Source organism: Tauraco erythrolophus, chromosome 3 (assembly GCF_009769465.1).
Source record: "Tauraco erythrolophus isolate bTauEry1 chromosome 3, bTauEry1.pri, whole genome shotgun sequence".
In the NCBI taxonomy this organism is placed as follows: Eukaryota; Metazoa; Chordata; class Aves; order Musophagiformes; family Musophagidae; genus Tauraco; species Tauraco erythrolophus.
Genome location: NC_141467.1, coordinates 48,716,714 through 48,733,511, shown reverse-complemented (window position 1 = coordinate 48,733,511; position 16,798 = coordinate 48,716,714). Strand labels below are relative to the sequence as shown.

The 16,798-nt window shown below is 36.6% G+C and overlaps 1 protein-coding gene across 1 annotated transcript in view; it reads right to left on the bottom strand.

The window, feature by feature from the left end:
- The window catches only part of LAMA1 (laminin subunit alpha 1), a 113,657-nt gene that overhangs the window by 32,161 nt on the left and 64,698 nt on the right, over nt 1-16,798 (bottom strand). The window contains 12 exon segments of the mRNA XM_086609297.1: nt 546-644; nt 3,496-3,638; nt 4,600-4,793; nt 5,050-5,136; nt 6,032-6,153; nt 7,849-7,986; nt 8,129-8,249; nt 9,278-9,405; nt 10,266-10,451; nt 11,055-11,234; nt 11,607-11,750; nt 14,282-14,518. Of these exon segments, the coding sequence (XP_086465423.1) occupies nt 546-644; nt 3,496-3,638; nt 4,600-4,793; nt 5,050-5,136; nt 6,032-6,153; nt 7,849-7,986; nt 8,129-8,249; nt 9,278-9,405; nt 10,266-10,451; nt 11,055-11,234; nt 11,607-11,750; nt 14,282-14,518 (1,779 nt within the window).

The window sequence follows — 16,798 nt, the reverse complement described above, 5'->3', positions numbered from 1 at the left end:
AAAATTATAGGTACACATTGTCAGCAAATGAGATCTAATGGCTGAAGTACTATTGTCGATTTTCTAGCTACAAGTTTTCTTGTATTAAAACTGAATAAAGAATACAAAAGTTGTCTACTTTTCATGTGGATTTTTAACAGATTTATTTCATTTCTCATTTTAAACACAATACTATAGGTATTAAGGAATTTTCAGTGAATATTGAGCTATGACATAATTTTGAATAAGCTCCACATGCTAAAACTAGTTAGAAGAAAGTATCTCTGTCTCTCCAGTTTTAGGGCCTTAAATAACAACAGTACAAAAAGCTTCTGAACTTCAACAGAAACAATGTAAATCTCCTGTACTATACCGTAAAACAATGTAGTTTGCAGAATTACACAGAACAACATCTCTCCTCAGAAAGTCTATAGAATGAACTGAATTCTTTCATTGAACTCTAGATGTAAAATAATTTCTAAACAGTCTCTGGCATTTATGCACCATGCTATGAAATCTCAAAGGATTTCTCCAGAATGGCTAAGAATAAAGAAGTCAGCACCCACCTTTTCATACAGCTGATCAATTCCTCCTGATAAACTCTGAAGACTTTCTTTTGCTGTAGCTAATGAGTAAGTTGGATCTTCTCTAGGAACTATAGACCTCTGTAAGAAACAAGAAGAAACAACACACCGTAATTTAAGGACTTTGTTGCGTGTCCAGAAAAGTTCTAGGAAGAAAATAACTATGCACACTATTATATTATTTATATGTTTTAAATGACTGATGTGCAAAACACGTTAAGATGACATAAAGTAATTACATACATACATTTCGTGCAACAGTGTGTCATTTAAATAAGGAAACAAGATTCCAGCCATGCTGTACTTCCAATTGAGTAATAAGAAGGAAGCATAATTTCTGCAGCTCAAATAAACTACTTTGAGAAGTTCCAAGGCCCATCAAATTAAATGCTTCCATCCAGTCCCACAGCTGCTACTGTAACAGCAGCTGGTCTTGTTAAAACAGCTGCATCTAATCTAGGGTATATCTGTGAGGATGACCCTGGAGAGCTCTATGTTTCCATGTCAAAACCCAGTGCATGGCACTCAGGAGTTCAGGATTTTGGCCCTCCAGACGCAGTGAGTTAACACAAGCAGCCCTGTGGATCCTCTCACCAGTAAGAGAGAATAATAGGCTGTATTTGGCTTCAAGGTCATGTCAAAATTGCTCTATATGGCAATAAATAGACCATTGTACCCAAGTGTATCATATTTGATACAGTCAAGGCCTGTGGCAGAATACCACTTCTCTAAAGATGCAAAGAAACTTAAGGCATCTCTTAGAAAAAGAGCAAGTCTGGAAAAGGTTATTTTTAGATCTCAGAGTTTTCAGAGCCAACCATTGTAAAAATCATAATAAGTATCATTTTGCCCAACTTTTTAAAGAGGTAATACATGGGATTATCCAGCAGCCTTGTGTCAAATGGAAATTTCAAAGTCTTTTCCACAGGATGAGGAAAGAACAAGCAGAAGAGAAACAGAAGCTGAAGCTCTTTAGTCTCCTGGGATAAAGCACAGCAAAGTTTCTTTAAAAGCCCAGTTCAAAAACCCAGACTGGGACAGCAGGTATGTCTAGGTATGTTAGGAAGAGTAAAGCAGGAGGCTTTAACTAGAAAAACAGAACTACTGAAGCCCTCAGATGGACTGGACATGCAGAAGCAATAAGAAGCAGATGATTTGATTTGAGAACTTTCTTATTATTGAAAGACTCACACCTAATGCATAGAAAAAAGGAAATACGAGAGCTCCTGAGTGATCAGCATGAGGTAAAGACACAAAACAGTGCAGGGGCCAGCCCTTCAGGGAAGATCTGTAATTCATATAAGTAAACTTGGGGATTTTATGTCTTCCAGCTACAGTTATTTTGGTACAAGGCAGAAGGGAAGGTACTCTTTGATTAGCCAGAAAGAGTGGAATACTTGCTTCCAAACAGAAAAACTGCAAGACTACTAATTTACCCTCAAGTTGTATAACGAACATTCTGGTCTTAACATAAACAGAACTGACACCATAGTCACAAGTGGTTTTATATCACTTTTAGAATCCCACTTTCAAGAGAGTGACAGCTGGATTTGATTTGATTGTAAAGTAAAAAAAATGTATGTACTAAAGAAGAAACTTTAACTAATTTTATTTTTACATAAGATTTGACTTTGGTTTATAATTAAAGTGCTAAATAAAACGTACTTATTGAATAACGTTTATAGTCTCAGAAGATGATGATCCTATACAAACATAAAACAACTATAGAAAGCAAGTCAGTTGTATCCTTAGAGTATTACAATAATTAAGTATGTTCGTGCCTTATGATATAAAGGAAGGGAAGCATAACTGAAGCTTTGTAACTAAAATGTTACCAACTAAAACGAAAGGATAAGAATATCTCTGCTGAAGTATAAATATGTAATTTAATCAAGTTTGCCTTCAGATATTGTAATTATTAACATTTTCAAGTACATAGATTGGAATTCAGTCTGCCTTACATCTTAAATACAAGAAATTTAAATTCAAACTCTTCAGTTGCCGAATCCAGCAGCACAAGAAGGTTCACATTATTTTGATTTTGTTGTGATATGGTGGAATACAAAGAAGATAGCTTCATTTTTGTCTTAAGAGTTTGTCTTGCTTGACTTGCTGCTGAGCAGACTCTTATCAATAAACGTGCATATTTTAGTGGTCATGAAGTAGAGAGGACTGTTTATTTCTGGCTTTGTGCAGAGATCATGAGCTTAATCCTCAGCAACAATAAATGACCCTCTAGAACCACGAAATGTGGTATTTCATGCTCCGTTTAAGAGAGAGAGAGGAGCTGAAAGGGAAGTTGGCCACAAGCAGCCTGAAAGTGTCCAACACGAAACATTCTACCTGGCTTTTGTCTCTTTTGATGGAGGACAGAGCAAGGTACTTGGACTGCCAAGCAACCAAAACGAAAGCAAACGGCTGCATCCCAGGCACCCTGGCTAATGGAGAAGCAGCCTGTCAGACCCCTTCCTCCCAAGGACTCCAGAGCAACAGCCTCGAGATCTACGCCTTGGCAGCTCTTTAGCAAAGGGACCAAAAAGGGAAGACCTGACCTGATGTTTCTATTTCACTGCTGAAAATTATTTGCCTTGCTTTCACTAGGTCTGGGACAGTCTTAGGGATGCACATAATCCAGATGAAGCACAAACATATAGCACATTCAATAATCACAGTGCTGAAGGAAAAATAAATTCATCTATTTATTTAAATGCTAGTACAAGAAATGAAAAGAAAGTAATACAAGCAGCTAAATAACTTAAAGTATATTTCTATAGCAAATGCAATGGTCTTAATCCAGTATCACTTACACATACACACACTCAAGCCACGAACTTTAGGTGGGCTTCTGTTAAATTACTGGCACATGTGAGTGGCTGTAAGTTTGCTTTAAAGATGTGACTAAGTTTTTCCACTATTTGTGTGTTCATTTTACCTTCAGATGTTTTGTTGCGTTCTCCAACTCTGACAATATCCCGTAGGGCACACGGGCAACACCAGTGAGGTTTATTGAAAGTATGGCCTTGTTGAGATTATCCAAACCGTTTAACAAAACTCCTGTGCAGTTGTCATCACAAGCTAAATAAACCATTCAAGAAGAGGAAGCAATATTAGTATTAAAAAGAGGCCACCAAATTACACAGTATATACCTTCAGTTTTTGAGTTGAGTGATTAAATATAGTAATTTTGAGTATACAGATTTGTTGTATTGCCCTCCCCTTCCTGCCCCAGGTATGGACCTATTCCAAACATACTTTTCTTAGGTTAGCACATATTCAAGCCTTATTGATTCTCCTGGCTATTGAGCTGCTTGCTACACTATAAGCTTATTGAGCCTGTTTAGCTATATTGCAATATATCCAGGGTGATGCCACTGACACTCACTCAAACAGGTTAGGGAAATTCAAGCCTACAGTGGTGTAATTCCATTTATTCCTTGGTGTTGTTTTTTTTTTTTTTTTTTCACTTATACAAAGCAAAATCTGAGTCCTAAATCCCAATTCATTGTAAATGCAGATTCCTGTACTTGTGTCTTTCTGCTATCCACACTCTCATAAGGAATTACATGACTAATTATTGGTGGAATATGACTAGTTATTGGTGGAAAATGCCTACATACCTAGGATAACTCCAAAAGTATTATCACAGCAGTCTCACATCCAAAGGGTCAATGACATAGGAATTCAGCATTTTAAAATAAATCAAGGTATGCTACACACAGCAAAATAAGTATTAAAATTATCTTGTCTGTAGCACTAAATATGCCATTTTAAGGATTAATTGCTTGTCTGGTGTTATGATCTCTATTGTAGTTTCCTCTGTGGTCACAGAATGGTTGAAGTTGGAAGAGACCTCTGGAGATTATCTAGTCCAACTCCTCCTGTTTTATAGAGATTAAGTTGTTAAGATTTTTTTCCTTTCATAAAAAGAATAGGGTCTGACATCATAAAAGCATTCAGGGAATAGTCATGTGCACATAAATATCACTGGAATAGACCAAAGCCCACTGGGAAAGTAAACAATTTAAAAACCACCTACAAACACACTCGTCTTCCACAAGAAGATGTCTCAGTTCACACTCCTCACAGAGCTGTCCTGTCACACCTTGCTTACAGAGGCACTGCCCAGTGGCACGATCACAATTAACATGAACAGAGCCGCTTGGATTGCACCGACACGGATTGCAGCTGCCACCGGGAAGCCGAGGGTCACCATAATAGCCAAGGGAACACCTAGACAGGGAGGAATGGGACACTGAACATCAGGGGATATTTATCATTAAATTAGATGTTATATTTGAGAATCACTGATAGTTTTTTAATTAACGGCTTCTTAATAGTAACTAACAAATCACTTTAAGTCCTTGAGCACTCAGTCACATATTTATTTATGAACACTGAATAATCTATTCTAAGTAGAAATATGGCTCATACTAATCAAACTGTCCTTGGGAGTCAGGGATAAATGGGGACATCATGTATAACTCACCTTTCACAGTACTGTCCTTCATATCCTGGGAGACAAGCATCACAGTGGTAATCCTGAATACCTTTCAGGACACAAGTGGGACTAAAACTGGAGGAAGAAAAAACAAATACCTGCTAGCACATAGATGGAAGACAGAGAACACCTTCAGCCATGGGATAAATATTGTAAACAATAGCATCCTCTGCTCAATCTCATGCAGTGCTCTGAAATTTGCACTTTAAATTATTAATTTCTTAAAAAGTTTACTTTCCTAATGTGACTTCATTATTGTATAACATGCTAAAGCACCTTATGGTCTTCCTTTTAAAAGATTAGACAACGAAATATGGATGCTGCATGATATGGCTATAGTGTATATCTGAGACTTGCATGAGAACATCAGAGTTGCTAGACCCTTAATCTGATTCAATTATCCAAAAGTAAACAACAAATATGCTTTTCAAGCTTCTGGAGAAAAAAAACAGCCTGCACAGCATTTTGATTTTCAAAATATGAAGTTAACTGTTCCTTTACCAAACAAACAGATGTATAAATTTCGAACAAAGATTACATGTTCTTCTCCAAGATTGATCTCGCGAAGAGTTCCTGCATTGACTGGAGATGGCTGAATCTTTGCAAATACAAAAGCATTGTGTTTTGAATGAAGAAAGAGACCCCCATTCAAAACTAAATCATGTCAGTGCAACTTACTCCATTATCTACAATACATTCTATGTGGCTGATCTACTCTTAGAGAAAAAAATTACTTATCCGTCAGTTAATCTTTTTATTTTAAAACCTCACAGAGTCACCACTAGCTGTGAACAACTCAAAATATAAGCTTCACCTACTATAATAGGTAGCTTTCAGATGTCTACAAATTAGGAACGTGTAATGATAACTAACTCCTGTTGTCATAGCATGAGGGAGTAGGAGGTGGGACATACAGTACAAGAAATCCAGAATGCTAAAATGTACATTGGATTTAATAAGTTCTGGTTACCTAACAGGGTTGGCTCTGGGACAGGCACAAAGAGAGCAGTCGTTGACAGATCCAATTACTTTCCCATAGTAGCCTGGGGCACAAGCACTGCAGTAATCACCAACTGTGTTATCTCTGCAGTTCTGATACACAAAAAGGAATTCAGACAGTTTAAAACAACAACAAACAACAGGAGGAACTTTATCTTCCCCTCAATCAATAAATGTACAACATAAATATAATAAATGTTTCCAACAATCATCTCTAAATGTCACTACCCATTGGTCAGCGTTCTCTGAGTGGAGGAACCTTTTACGCAAAAATAAGCAGAATGCCAGTATATTTTCTCTTATGTGAATGTCCCCTCAGGCAGGCTGACCTAATTTCTGTTCTGAATTTCCATTAAGTTTTATATATTTCTGCTTCTATTAACCCAATTCAGGCCAGGAAATCACAATACAAAGCAAATAAATCTAAAAAAAAAAAAAAGTACCTGATGGAAAAATTAAACAGGATACCTGGATAAAAAATATAAGTTTCAAAGTTTCAGCAAATGCATTTGAATGCTATAAACCAAGGACAATCCACAGTTAGGATTTACAGATGCCACATTTGATTTGTCAACAGTACTGATCAACAGCCAGTGCTATTAAAACAATAAATCAGTATTATAAACATAATTTAAATGACTAGTCCCCTAAGCAAACAAAATTCAGTTTCTCCTTTTTATTTTTTTTCCCCTTTTTTGATTCGTGTTCTTGCAAGTGTGTATGTTTTAGGGGTCAGCTGAAGACAGGAAGCAGTAGCAATGCAGCCTCCTATTGTATGGGAGCAGAAGTCAGAGGTGAAAACCATCTCTTTTGCCTACACTACTCAGCCAGAAATGTCTAAGTAGCAACCCTAACATGTGGGTGACTTGCTACACCTGCAACAAGATGCTCAGAGCAAGAGTGACTCGTACTCACTAATGCGAAAGATCTACGCGTTTTGGCCTTGTAGAAATGAGAACTGCAGTTCTTACTCATGCAATACGTACTTCAGGACAAACTGGAAAGTGAAAGAATGGTTTATGAAATCCTGAAGGACTAAAGAAACTCATTTTAAAAATTGACTTCAAGAATCAATTCAGCAAAAGTTGATTTTGAACTAACCAACTCGCCATTGGAAAAACAAAGAAACCAAAAAAACTTTAGGGAAGAATACTGAGTGATATCAGAGAACAGACTTATTGTGTCTTATCTGGTTAGCTGAGAATTTGCTGTCCACAAGAGAAAGGCAATGTGTTAGTCAGATGTGACCTCTCTTCAACCTTTGGGATAAAATGATAGTAGTGAAAACATTAACCTAGTTGAGGCATATCCTTACACTACTTTAGCCTCTGGAAGTTTAAAAAAGCCTCACTTAAAACTGCCCAGAGCATTCTGTTCCTGAAAGACAAAGAATTTAACTTTGGCCTTCTCTGTGGTGTGATATGGCTTACCACTTCCTTTACTTCTTTTTTGTGTGACTAAGCAGACCTTGGCCAGACCAAGGACAGAAGCCCAAAAAGTCTCACAGAAAAATAGATAAACTGAACTGATACACAAGTTATTTTTAAAATAAAATTAAAGGTAAAATAATTAATGGTTTTGAAGATGTTAGTTCCCAAAAAACTCATAATTTTATGGAATGGACCCTAAGGGGAATACTACTCAGATGTTCCATTTTTCAGAGTTGGGGGGGAAATTATAATTATTCAAATAGTACAGCTATATACTTCTCCCAGAAACTCCTTCCATAGCTTACTGCCATTGTATGCTCAGTTGAAACCAATAGAAAAATGTATAAATTGTACATACCAAGCACTTTCCAGTTTCAGGATCACAGGTTTCACTGTGGTTGTTGCACTGACATGGCACACAAGGCGCTATCAGAGTGTGAGGCTCTTTTACACCGAGTTCTGTATGCTTTCCCCTGTAGTATCCTGGAGCACAGCTCTATTCGTAAGGGAGGTAAAATAAAAAAAAATATATGATCATGTCTATCAACAATTAGCTACAAACCATACTAAAAGCCATCTAAGTAACTTCTTTAGTATCTCACTATTAGATGCACAAAAAGGATTCAAGGATTCTGTACCTGACAGGACAATCCAGCATAACCAGCAGGACATCTACATTGCTCTACAAGACGAGCTCTTGCTCTGCCTAGATGCATTTCTTCAAACTTCACTGCAACTTCCATTGAGATATTTGCAATTCTGCAAGATATATGCAGAAGAGAGCATGAACACCTAGAGAAGTCCTAGCATCAAAACTGAGATCCAAACATTTTTATCCTTCAAGGTCAGAGTTACCATATATAATCACCCACAATCTCCTTTTCCCCATGCAAGTATCTCAATAAAATCTCAAGATTCTTTACATATTCATGGGATTTCAGGACCTAGAGCAAACAAATCAGAAATACTTCAAAGTAATATGGGTTGTTTCCCTTCAGTCTGCAAAACTTGACAAACCTACCATCCAAGAGCATGTATTTCTGCCTCAGAAACACTAGTCAGAAATACATACGTTTTATCCCACAGATCTTGGGACAGAGCTAACAAAAAGATAGATGAGGGCTTGTGAATCAAAAATAATCCCAAATGTGGAGGTGGAACCCCACTTCTTCAACGCTGTGAAGATGTACAGATATTGGATTTTCATTGGATGCACCTCTGTTTGTCTTAGTTTCCAAACTGACAGATGCAATGATCATATCCCATCTCCTCCCTCTCATTAGTAATGTAGTCCTGTTCAAAATGGCAGTAAAATGCTCCCCTTCTGAGCTGTGAATATTTTACTACTAATGCTCAGAGCTCATAAAGCTACAGGAGAGAACTAGATTGTTACAAACCCAAGAACTCAGGGGACCATGAGTTTCAATTGTAAAAAACAAACAAAAATTTCAATACCCATAAAAATAAGATGACAAAGAAATAATTTAGAAAATATCTAACTGTATCACCCGTCCTGCAGAACACTGCATCAGACTGTAAGGCTCTGTACTTCTTTATGGGTTTTCTATCAAAGTAAGCAGCAGAGACATTTAGTGTTTCACAGAAAGAATTAAAGAGGGATTTTGCTGCCATTAAAGGTCATAAATGTTTTCTTATCAGAGGAATAACAAAAGTCATAAATAGGAAATTGGAAATTTCTCTAATTTGAGTTAAATCCCTACTGTATAGCTCACTTGGGACTATTTCTAGGTTAAATTACAGTAAACACAATATAATAATTGCTTTACCTGCTTTGCTGTAATCCTTGGCCGTAAGATGCCTTGATAAGGATGTACTCAACATTGCTTAGCACAGACATGAAGTCAGAACGTAAGACTGGCTCATCAGATACAGAGTTAAAATACTTCCAAGAATCCTAGGGAACCATAAGACATATTATTAAAATATTATTAAAATTGTGAGCGTTCAAACTCACTTCAAGGTGATGCTCTGTTCCTCCTTACATGTCCTTTCAGAAATGCAGTAACAGTGACTATGTCTCAACTCTAGGTCTCAGAAAATCCAAAATCTTGCTCCACGTTAGAACAGGACACGGGTTTACCATTCCCTGCACTCAACTTCCATGACCAGTTTCTACAGGAAAGCAGTTCAGGCCTGCATGGCACAGCTGTTTCTGGCTAGAACTAGAGAATCCAGATAGCCAAAAAAACAGGACTTCACAGCACTCATTTTATATGCAGTTAGAAACAGCTGCTGTAACTGTGTCTTGCCTCCTGTCAAGAAGGGAGATCAGACCTCATCTCAGCCCCGGGTCAGCAGAGAGTCCCAGCGACCAAAGGAGGTCATCGTTATCGCCTCTCAAATTATCCGGTGGGCACTACTGCAACTTACTGCTCCTGCTAGGCTAAGATTCACATCCCACGTGATGCTCCTGGGCTGTGAGTGTAACATACAGGCTACAATATTATGAGACTGCCTGAGAGTGACAGTACCTGGCTGCCTGTCATTTATCATTGAAACCCGAGCTTGTGTTTGAAAAGCTTACCACAGCACTTCCAAAAGAGGAAACAATGTCAAAATGTTATTTGCTGCTATAGTACGATATTCCCAGCCATTTTTTCCTAAAATAGATGCATTTTAATCCAAGTGGTCTATTTACTCAGCCTATTTGAAATCAGATATGCATTTTTCAAAGTATGTTATTAAATATATAGCACTTTTCCCTAAAAACTCATAGAGAGAAGGAAATATTTCCACATCAGTGTTTTGGCTTACCTCCTTCATTTCTACTTCCTTGTCAGTTCTTACTCCATTTTCTGGAGAAGGGATGTCTGCATAGATGACCAACTTGCTAGTGTGACCTCCTTTCATTAGAATCTGTGGTTCAAAATTTGAGCTTCCAAAGCCATGCAAAGCATAAAAAGCAACAGTATATCTCAGCTTCCCTCCATAGGCCATGAGCTGTTTGGATAAAAAATTATTACTTTCAAGGTTAGAGCTACCAGCTGAAAACATTTTAATGTCATTGGAAGACTTGAAAACTGTCAGTTCTTTGAAGAATTTGCAATAAAACATGAAAATTGACTTCAACTCAGCAGTTTTTGCACGAAGGTTAAATGCATATTTCTAAAAAGCCATCCTACTTTCTTCTTTAAGCTCTTTCAAGGTGTGCACTTTATTGTAATTTGATTCCTAAGCAATAGCGATTTCATGATCTACATACCGAATCTAGAGTCAAGGCTGAAAACTTTCAGGTTTCTAAAGTAAAATTGAATACTCTTTTTCTCTCTGTGTGATCTCTGAAGAGTAACATGGTAATTAAACATGGGTGTTATCAATTTACAGAGTCAAAAAAAATTTCATTAGGAAAGAGCAACGTAAACATATTGTTTGTGTTTGCTATAAATAAGTTCAGTCACTGAATATTTATATTATGACCTACAACAATAGAATTAACACAGAAAAATGTTGTCAAGATAAAGTGGCTATTATACAACAAAGGAGTGACTATTAGGCAGTAAAGCAATTACCTACAAAGCTTTTTTAATTATTTAATGATCTTACCTGGTCTCCCTGAAACTGCTCTGGTAGCCTCCAGTAAAATGTTTCTGTATTTAAGTATTTTCTGACTGTGGCAGCATCCAGTAAAACATCAGGAAACTGTAAAAATACTCCTTCCACTGTTCCAGTCAGGTTACTTTGAGCTACTGCATGCAGAATGGACTGATCTGGAGTTAAGGTTATCTGCAACACAAAGAGCAAAAGATTCATTAACAAAAATATTTTACCTCAGTGTAATACAATGTTAACAGTTTCAGCTTCTTAGAGTAATACTTCTTAGAGTAATAAATGCCCGAACCAAAAAATTGGGAAATACTTTTGATATTTATTTTTTTTAAAAAAAGCAAAGAGTGAAACACAAGGTTTCAGAAATAAAGCTATGATTACTTACCATTTGCTTTCTTTTTTCTTCTGTCATCTCCCACTGCCTCCATAAGCTAGCCAATTACATTCAGCTTGATTAATGAAATGTATGCAATTCTAGGCACATCAGTGTAGTACCGAACACGAGGATAACACCAAACTGTGTCTGTATATTTAGGTCACTTTACTTACAGGAATTCTCACATGATCTTCTAGTTCCGAACAAAATGTGGACATCCCAAAACAGAAGCACGGAGTGCAACCTAGTGCATTGTTAGCAGACAGAGCAAAAGTTCCAGGTTTACACTCACTGCACTGTAGACCAAAAACATTTTCCTGGAGGTAATAAAAAAAAAATAACAGTACACTCATGTTACTTTGCTAGCTGAATGAAAGATGGTTCCTTTAGAAGAAAAACTAGTTGCTATGTAAACTACATAACACGAAGTCTATTATTGTATCTACTCTGTTTCACTATGCAGTACGTTATTTTTTTCATTATTTCCCAATGCTGTTTTTTTAAAACAAAAACAACAACAAAAAAAAACCCAAAACACAGGACATTCTATTTAAACTCATGTATTTGATTTTTCTAGCAAAAATTAGCAGCTACACATTTCCATTCAAGACAGAAAAATCTTTTTTGTTTCTTCTTTTTTTTTTTTCCCATTTGCAAAATGGGCTTTCAAAGCCAAAGAAACTGTTCAGTACAAATAGGAATCAGAGTACCTATTCCCAAGTGCCTGTTTTTGCACTCAATTCCCAACTGGCAAGTCCAACTTGAAGAAATATCTAAAACCACAGTCAGTGCCCACTGACGCCTTTAACCAGAAGACTGGAGATCTATGAAGGCACATATTTGTTGCCTTGAAGTAAGTTCTTATCTTTCACTTAGTCTTTCAAGAACAGATTCTCACCTTTTCAGAAAAATCTGTACTACTCAATCTCTGTACTTAATGTTTCCTTTTATTTATACAAGAACGTCAATTCAGACTTCACTATTAGCAGTATACGTGAGTTATTCTTAAGTACTGTATTTGGTTATAAGCATAGGAAACAAATCTGAACTTGCAACATAACCATATTTTAAAAATGTTTAGTTGGTTTCTTCATCTCATTATCATTTGGATTTTCAAAAGAGCAGGCTATATCATATGAATCAATGTGCTGTTCCAAAACTTAATAAAACCATGTGTGTATGAACAGAAAAAATTTCCCTGTATTTCATTTTTTCCATTTATATAATGAGGATAAGAATATAATAGCTTTTTCACTGGAGTTTTCTAACATTTAATTAGTTTTTAAATGTTTTCACATCTACGATGCAAGAAGCTGTAAAAGTGCTGTCTATCTATCTCTACACAGACAACAAAATAATTCATTGCAAAAACAGCATGTAGGAAATTTGTACTTTTAAGTTAAGAAAAAAAACCAACCTTTTTATCAGAGATTGTCTGCTCAGAAACTTCAAGATGATATCAATTAATGTGACTTCCACTCTGAAGTGCAACTCTTAGAGCAAAGTATTCCTAGACTATGTGAAGGAATTATTTTCCCTGGCCTGAGGTAGAAAAAATTTCTCTGTGTTGCTCATTGCATTAAAATACTTCTATCTATTATGCCTAGTTCTTCTCCAATGTTCTGTATGTACTGAGAAAAAAAATACTTTTAAATAGCAAATAAGAAATAATGCATAAGAGTTATGAACTAGTACTATTGGAAACATTTGTGAGGCAAAATGCAACTGTAGAAAAAAGCAAGCGAGATAAATGAAACAAGTAAAAATTGTACCACTAAAAATTGTTCGTATGGCTTGTTCTTGGTATCAAAAGCAAGTGGGATAAATGAAACACAAAAATTGTACCATTAAAAATTGTTCATATGGCATTGTTCTTGGTATCAGAAGGCATGTACGTCATACAGAGAAATATAGCGACGCTGAGGTCACTAGCATCATCCTCATATATTTAACAAGATTCACAAAACTTTTGCCCCAGAACTCATGGCCAGTACTTTGTCCTATTCAAAAGGAGGCAGATAGAAATCTCGGACCAAAAGGAAATGCAAGACAAATGTATCATCACTCATTTCTACCTTGCAATGCTAATCCACAAGAAAGAGGACTCTGAATGTACCACAACAATGATGTGGTTACAGAAATTCTCTTAATACAGAATAAACACATGGATCTTACGTTGGGCAAATATCATCTACTTGATGTTAGGACTGCAGTAAGACCATAGTAGAGAAATACGCCAAATCCTGTACAAGACTAGAAACACATCAGTCATTTTTCTATCAGATGTACAGTGGCTGTTTTGTAAACTTAGCAAGGATTCAGCATTAGTCAGCTGGAAACGACTTTTTGTGATTAGGCATACAACGGGTCTTGATCCTGACTTCTTAACACATACAAATTCCATGAATTCTGTCTAAAAGAGAGCTACAGTACTGTGCCAGAATAGTTTTATGACCACAGACTGGAAATAAAATTACCTGGCTATGTAGAACAAAACGAAGGGAGGTAGGAAAGACAAACTGACTAGTATTATATCACAGGAATTTCTGAGAACAGAAATGACAAAACCATGTTTGTAACACTGTTTGTACACTGCTTTGTGTTTGTCCAAAGTGGTGAATCTCATCTGGCAGTTTTTAAAACAGCTGACTAATAATAAGGTCGTTTAGTGCTGCTACAGAAAATCCTTTAGGGGTGATTTAGGTGTACTTGGAAACGTCTCAAAGAAGGGATGCAGATTGCCTTTTGAAGTACTTTCAGCCCTACACCTTCCATGACTTTTATCAGAATAAATAATATATGCAGAAAACCCCAATGCTGTCCCAAAAGTGTCTGAATACTTCAGTACCTTGCAGGTACAGATGCCAGTTTCTTCTTCGCAACCACAAAGTCCTTCAGTGTCATCACACATCGCTGCTTTGGTTCCACTCAAATCACAGTCACAGGCAACACAGTCTGGGTAGTCCCTGTAGCCTAATGCACACCTGGAACAGTCTTGTCCTCCAAATTCAACTTTGCACTGGCATTGACCCGTCAATACATCACACCGGAGATTAGTTGAACCAGTGTCACTACAGTTGCAAGCCTTAGATGAAAGAAGAAATGTTCATAAATAGCAGATCTTTAAAACCAATTTTGTTACAACAGAAACAGCCCAGTAAATTTAGAGTGACCCTTAAAACTCAATGTTTATCAAGAACTACTGTACAATAATAAAAGGGAAGAACTTCCACATAGAAATGGGGTTGTTTGGTTTGTATTTGAACAAAGAACTGCATTTCCAGTAAACAGTGGGTGGCAAAAATGAAGAAGCTCTGTTGATTCCCAAATCTTGGTGGAGAATCAAAGGAGTTGAAGGAACCTGTTCCAGAAAAAAAAAAAATCCAAAAGACTTTATTTAAAATTCTGTGTATTGAGTGCAGCAAGTAAATTAAAATAATGTTATATAAATGTTGGATGAAAGAAATCCATAAGTACAAAAAAATATTATAAATAGAAAAAGCTCAATACTGACATTCTTTTAAGATTTCAAGAAGTATTAACAAGGTCTACATCTTTCTCAAGCTTCACTTGCTATTTGATGAGGAACCAAGAATCTCATTGCAACCGAAGACGGAAAGTTCAGCACGCACTGCAGCTCAGTACCAAAGGAACACCATTCCCTGGCAGAGCCCATCCTTCATTATGCAATCAGTAATACGAACCTGTTATTACAAGTATGCAAAGTGGATGTACTTAATTTGTCATTCTTTTTTGAAGCAAACTGGATCTAATCTTCATTCTTAATTTCATATCTGCAGTTACTTAACAAGTCCAGTTCTGCTTTGTGGTTATTTCTAACAGTGCAGGCAAAAAAGTACATTCCATCATCTGTGAACATTTCCCGAGTCTTCTTTCCTCTTCATCTCTCTTTGAGATGAAAAGCATTAACTTGTAAAGCACGCTACACAAAGTCCCCCAAAAATCTATTAGCATCACTATGTATCCTTTAGCATTCTTCAGAAGTTTGCTGCTCACAAGCAGTACTCCTTGTATTAGGTAGTTTTTGCTACAGCAGCAAATACTAGGTACTACACTGCATGGTCTAATACACTTTATGATCAAACAAGTTGAATTTTGGCTCCCAGATATGATTAAAGGTCTACAGCTCTGAACATCAAACCCTATTTTAAGAATCATAACAGAAATAATCTGCATTTACTTCAATATCTATCTATATGTGATAAGGATAAATAAGGACTCTAAGGTACAATTAACTGTGCTGCAGCACACTTGAAAAGGATTGTAAGCAAAACACAACTACAGCTCTGCTCCATCACTGCACCCAGAAATGGATGCTGAATATCCAGAAAACTGCAGAAATGGAGCCAGATGAGTATCCCATTAATGTAGTCTGTGTTGCAAAAACAGACCAGCTGGGTTTCTGTTAGCATCTCCCCCATTTCAACCACATAGAGAGCATGCAAGAGTCTCTCCAGGGTTTACCAGTAGACACTGCACCGGATCTCAACCTGCCACAGCTGGCTATTCAGCACAGGGGAGCCTCTGTTGGAACTGTTACCTGCAGATCACAGTATTGTTGTTGCATCAAGAAAGTAACTAAAATACCTTAGAGTAATTCATGTGATGCTGTAACCAAAAGCAGTTACATATTTAACTAAACTTGATCATTGGCAAGGGCTCTGGAATCACCCTATGAAAGGAACACTTTAAGGGAAATGCTCTGGGGCAAGCACAGAATATTAGGTAAGAATGACAGAAGCTGGTAGCTGACAAAAGCAGTGGTTTAAAGATTGACTGTCAAGTAAGTTGTTATAAATCACCAAGATGCTAAACTCTGAGGAGCTATTATAGGACTACTTTATCATTCTTACTGTAAAAAAAAACTAAAGAGAGAAAAAAGAAAACATTTGGCTGATACTTGTACTTGTCAAGTACGTACTGTATATAATGACAGACCTTGTCAAGTTGATTACATTTGTGGTTTCTCCATCGAAATTACCCATTACGTTCAAGTATTCTGAGACTTTTAAAATCTCAACATTTATAAAATAAAGATTGGCCCAGTGCCATATCTGTCAGAAATTTACTGCCTGGACCTAATTGCATAAATGGTTGCTACTCCTTGGATCTGCACTGAGTTGGCATTTTACTGCTTAATCATAAATATTAAGCTGAGATAATGGGAATTACCATTTTTCCATTCATGAAATATTAACTACCTTATACATTTTAATTTAAATATTCAGAAAAAAAGCATGAAGTGACTTTCAAGATAAGCTAGATTCATTGTTCTTAAAACCATAAGATCATTACTCCTTGATTAGCACAGAACTATGTTCATCGTTGCTATAAATCTGTTTTA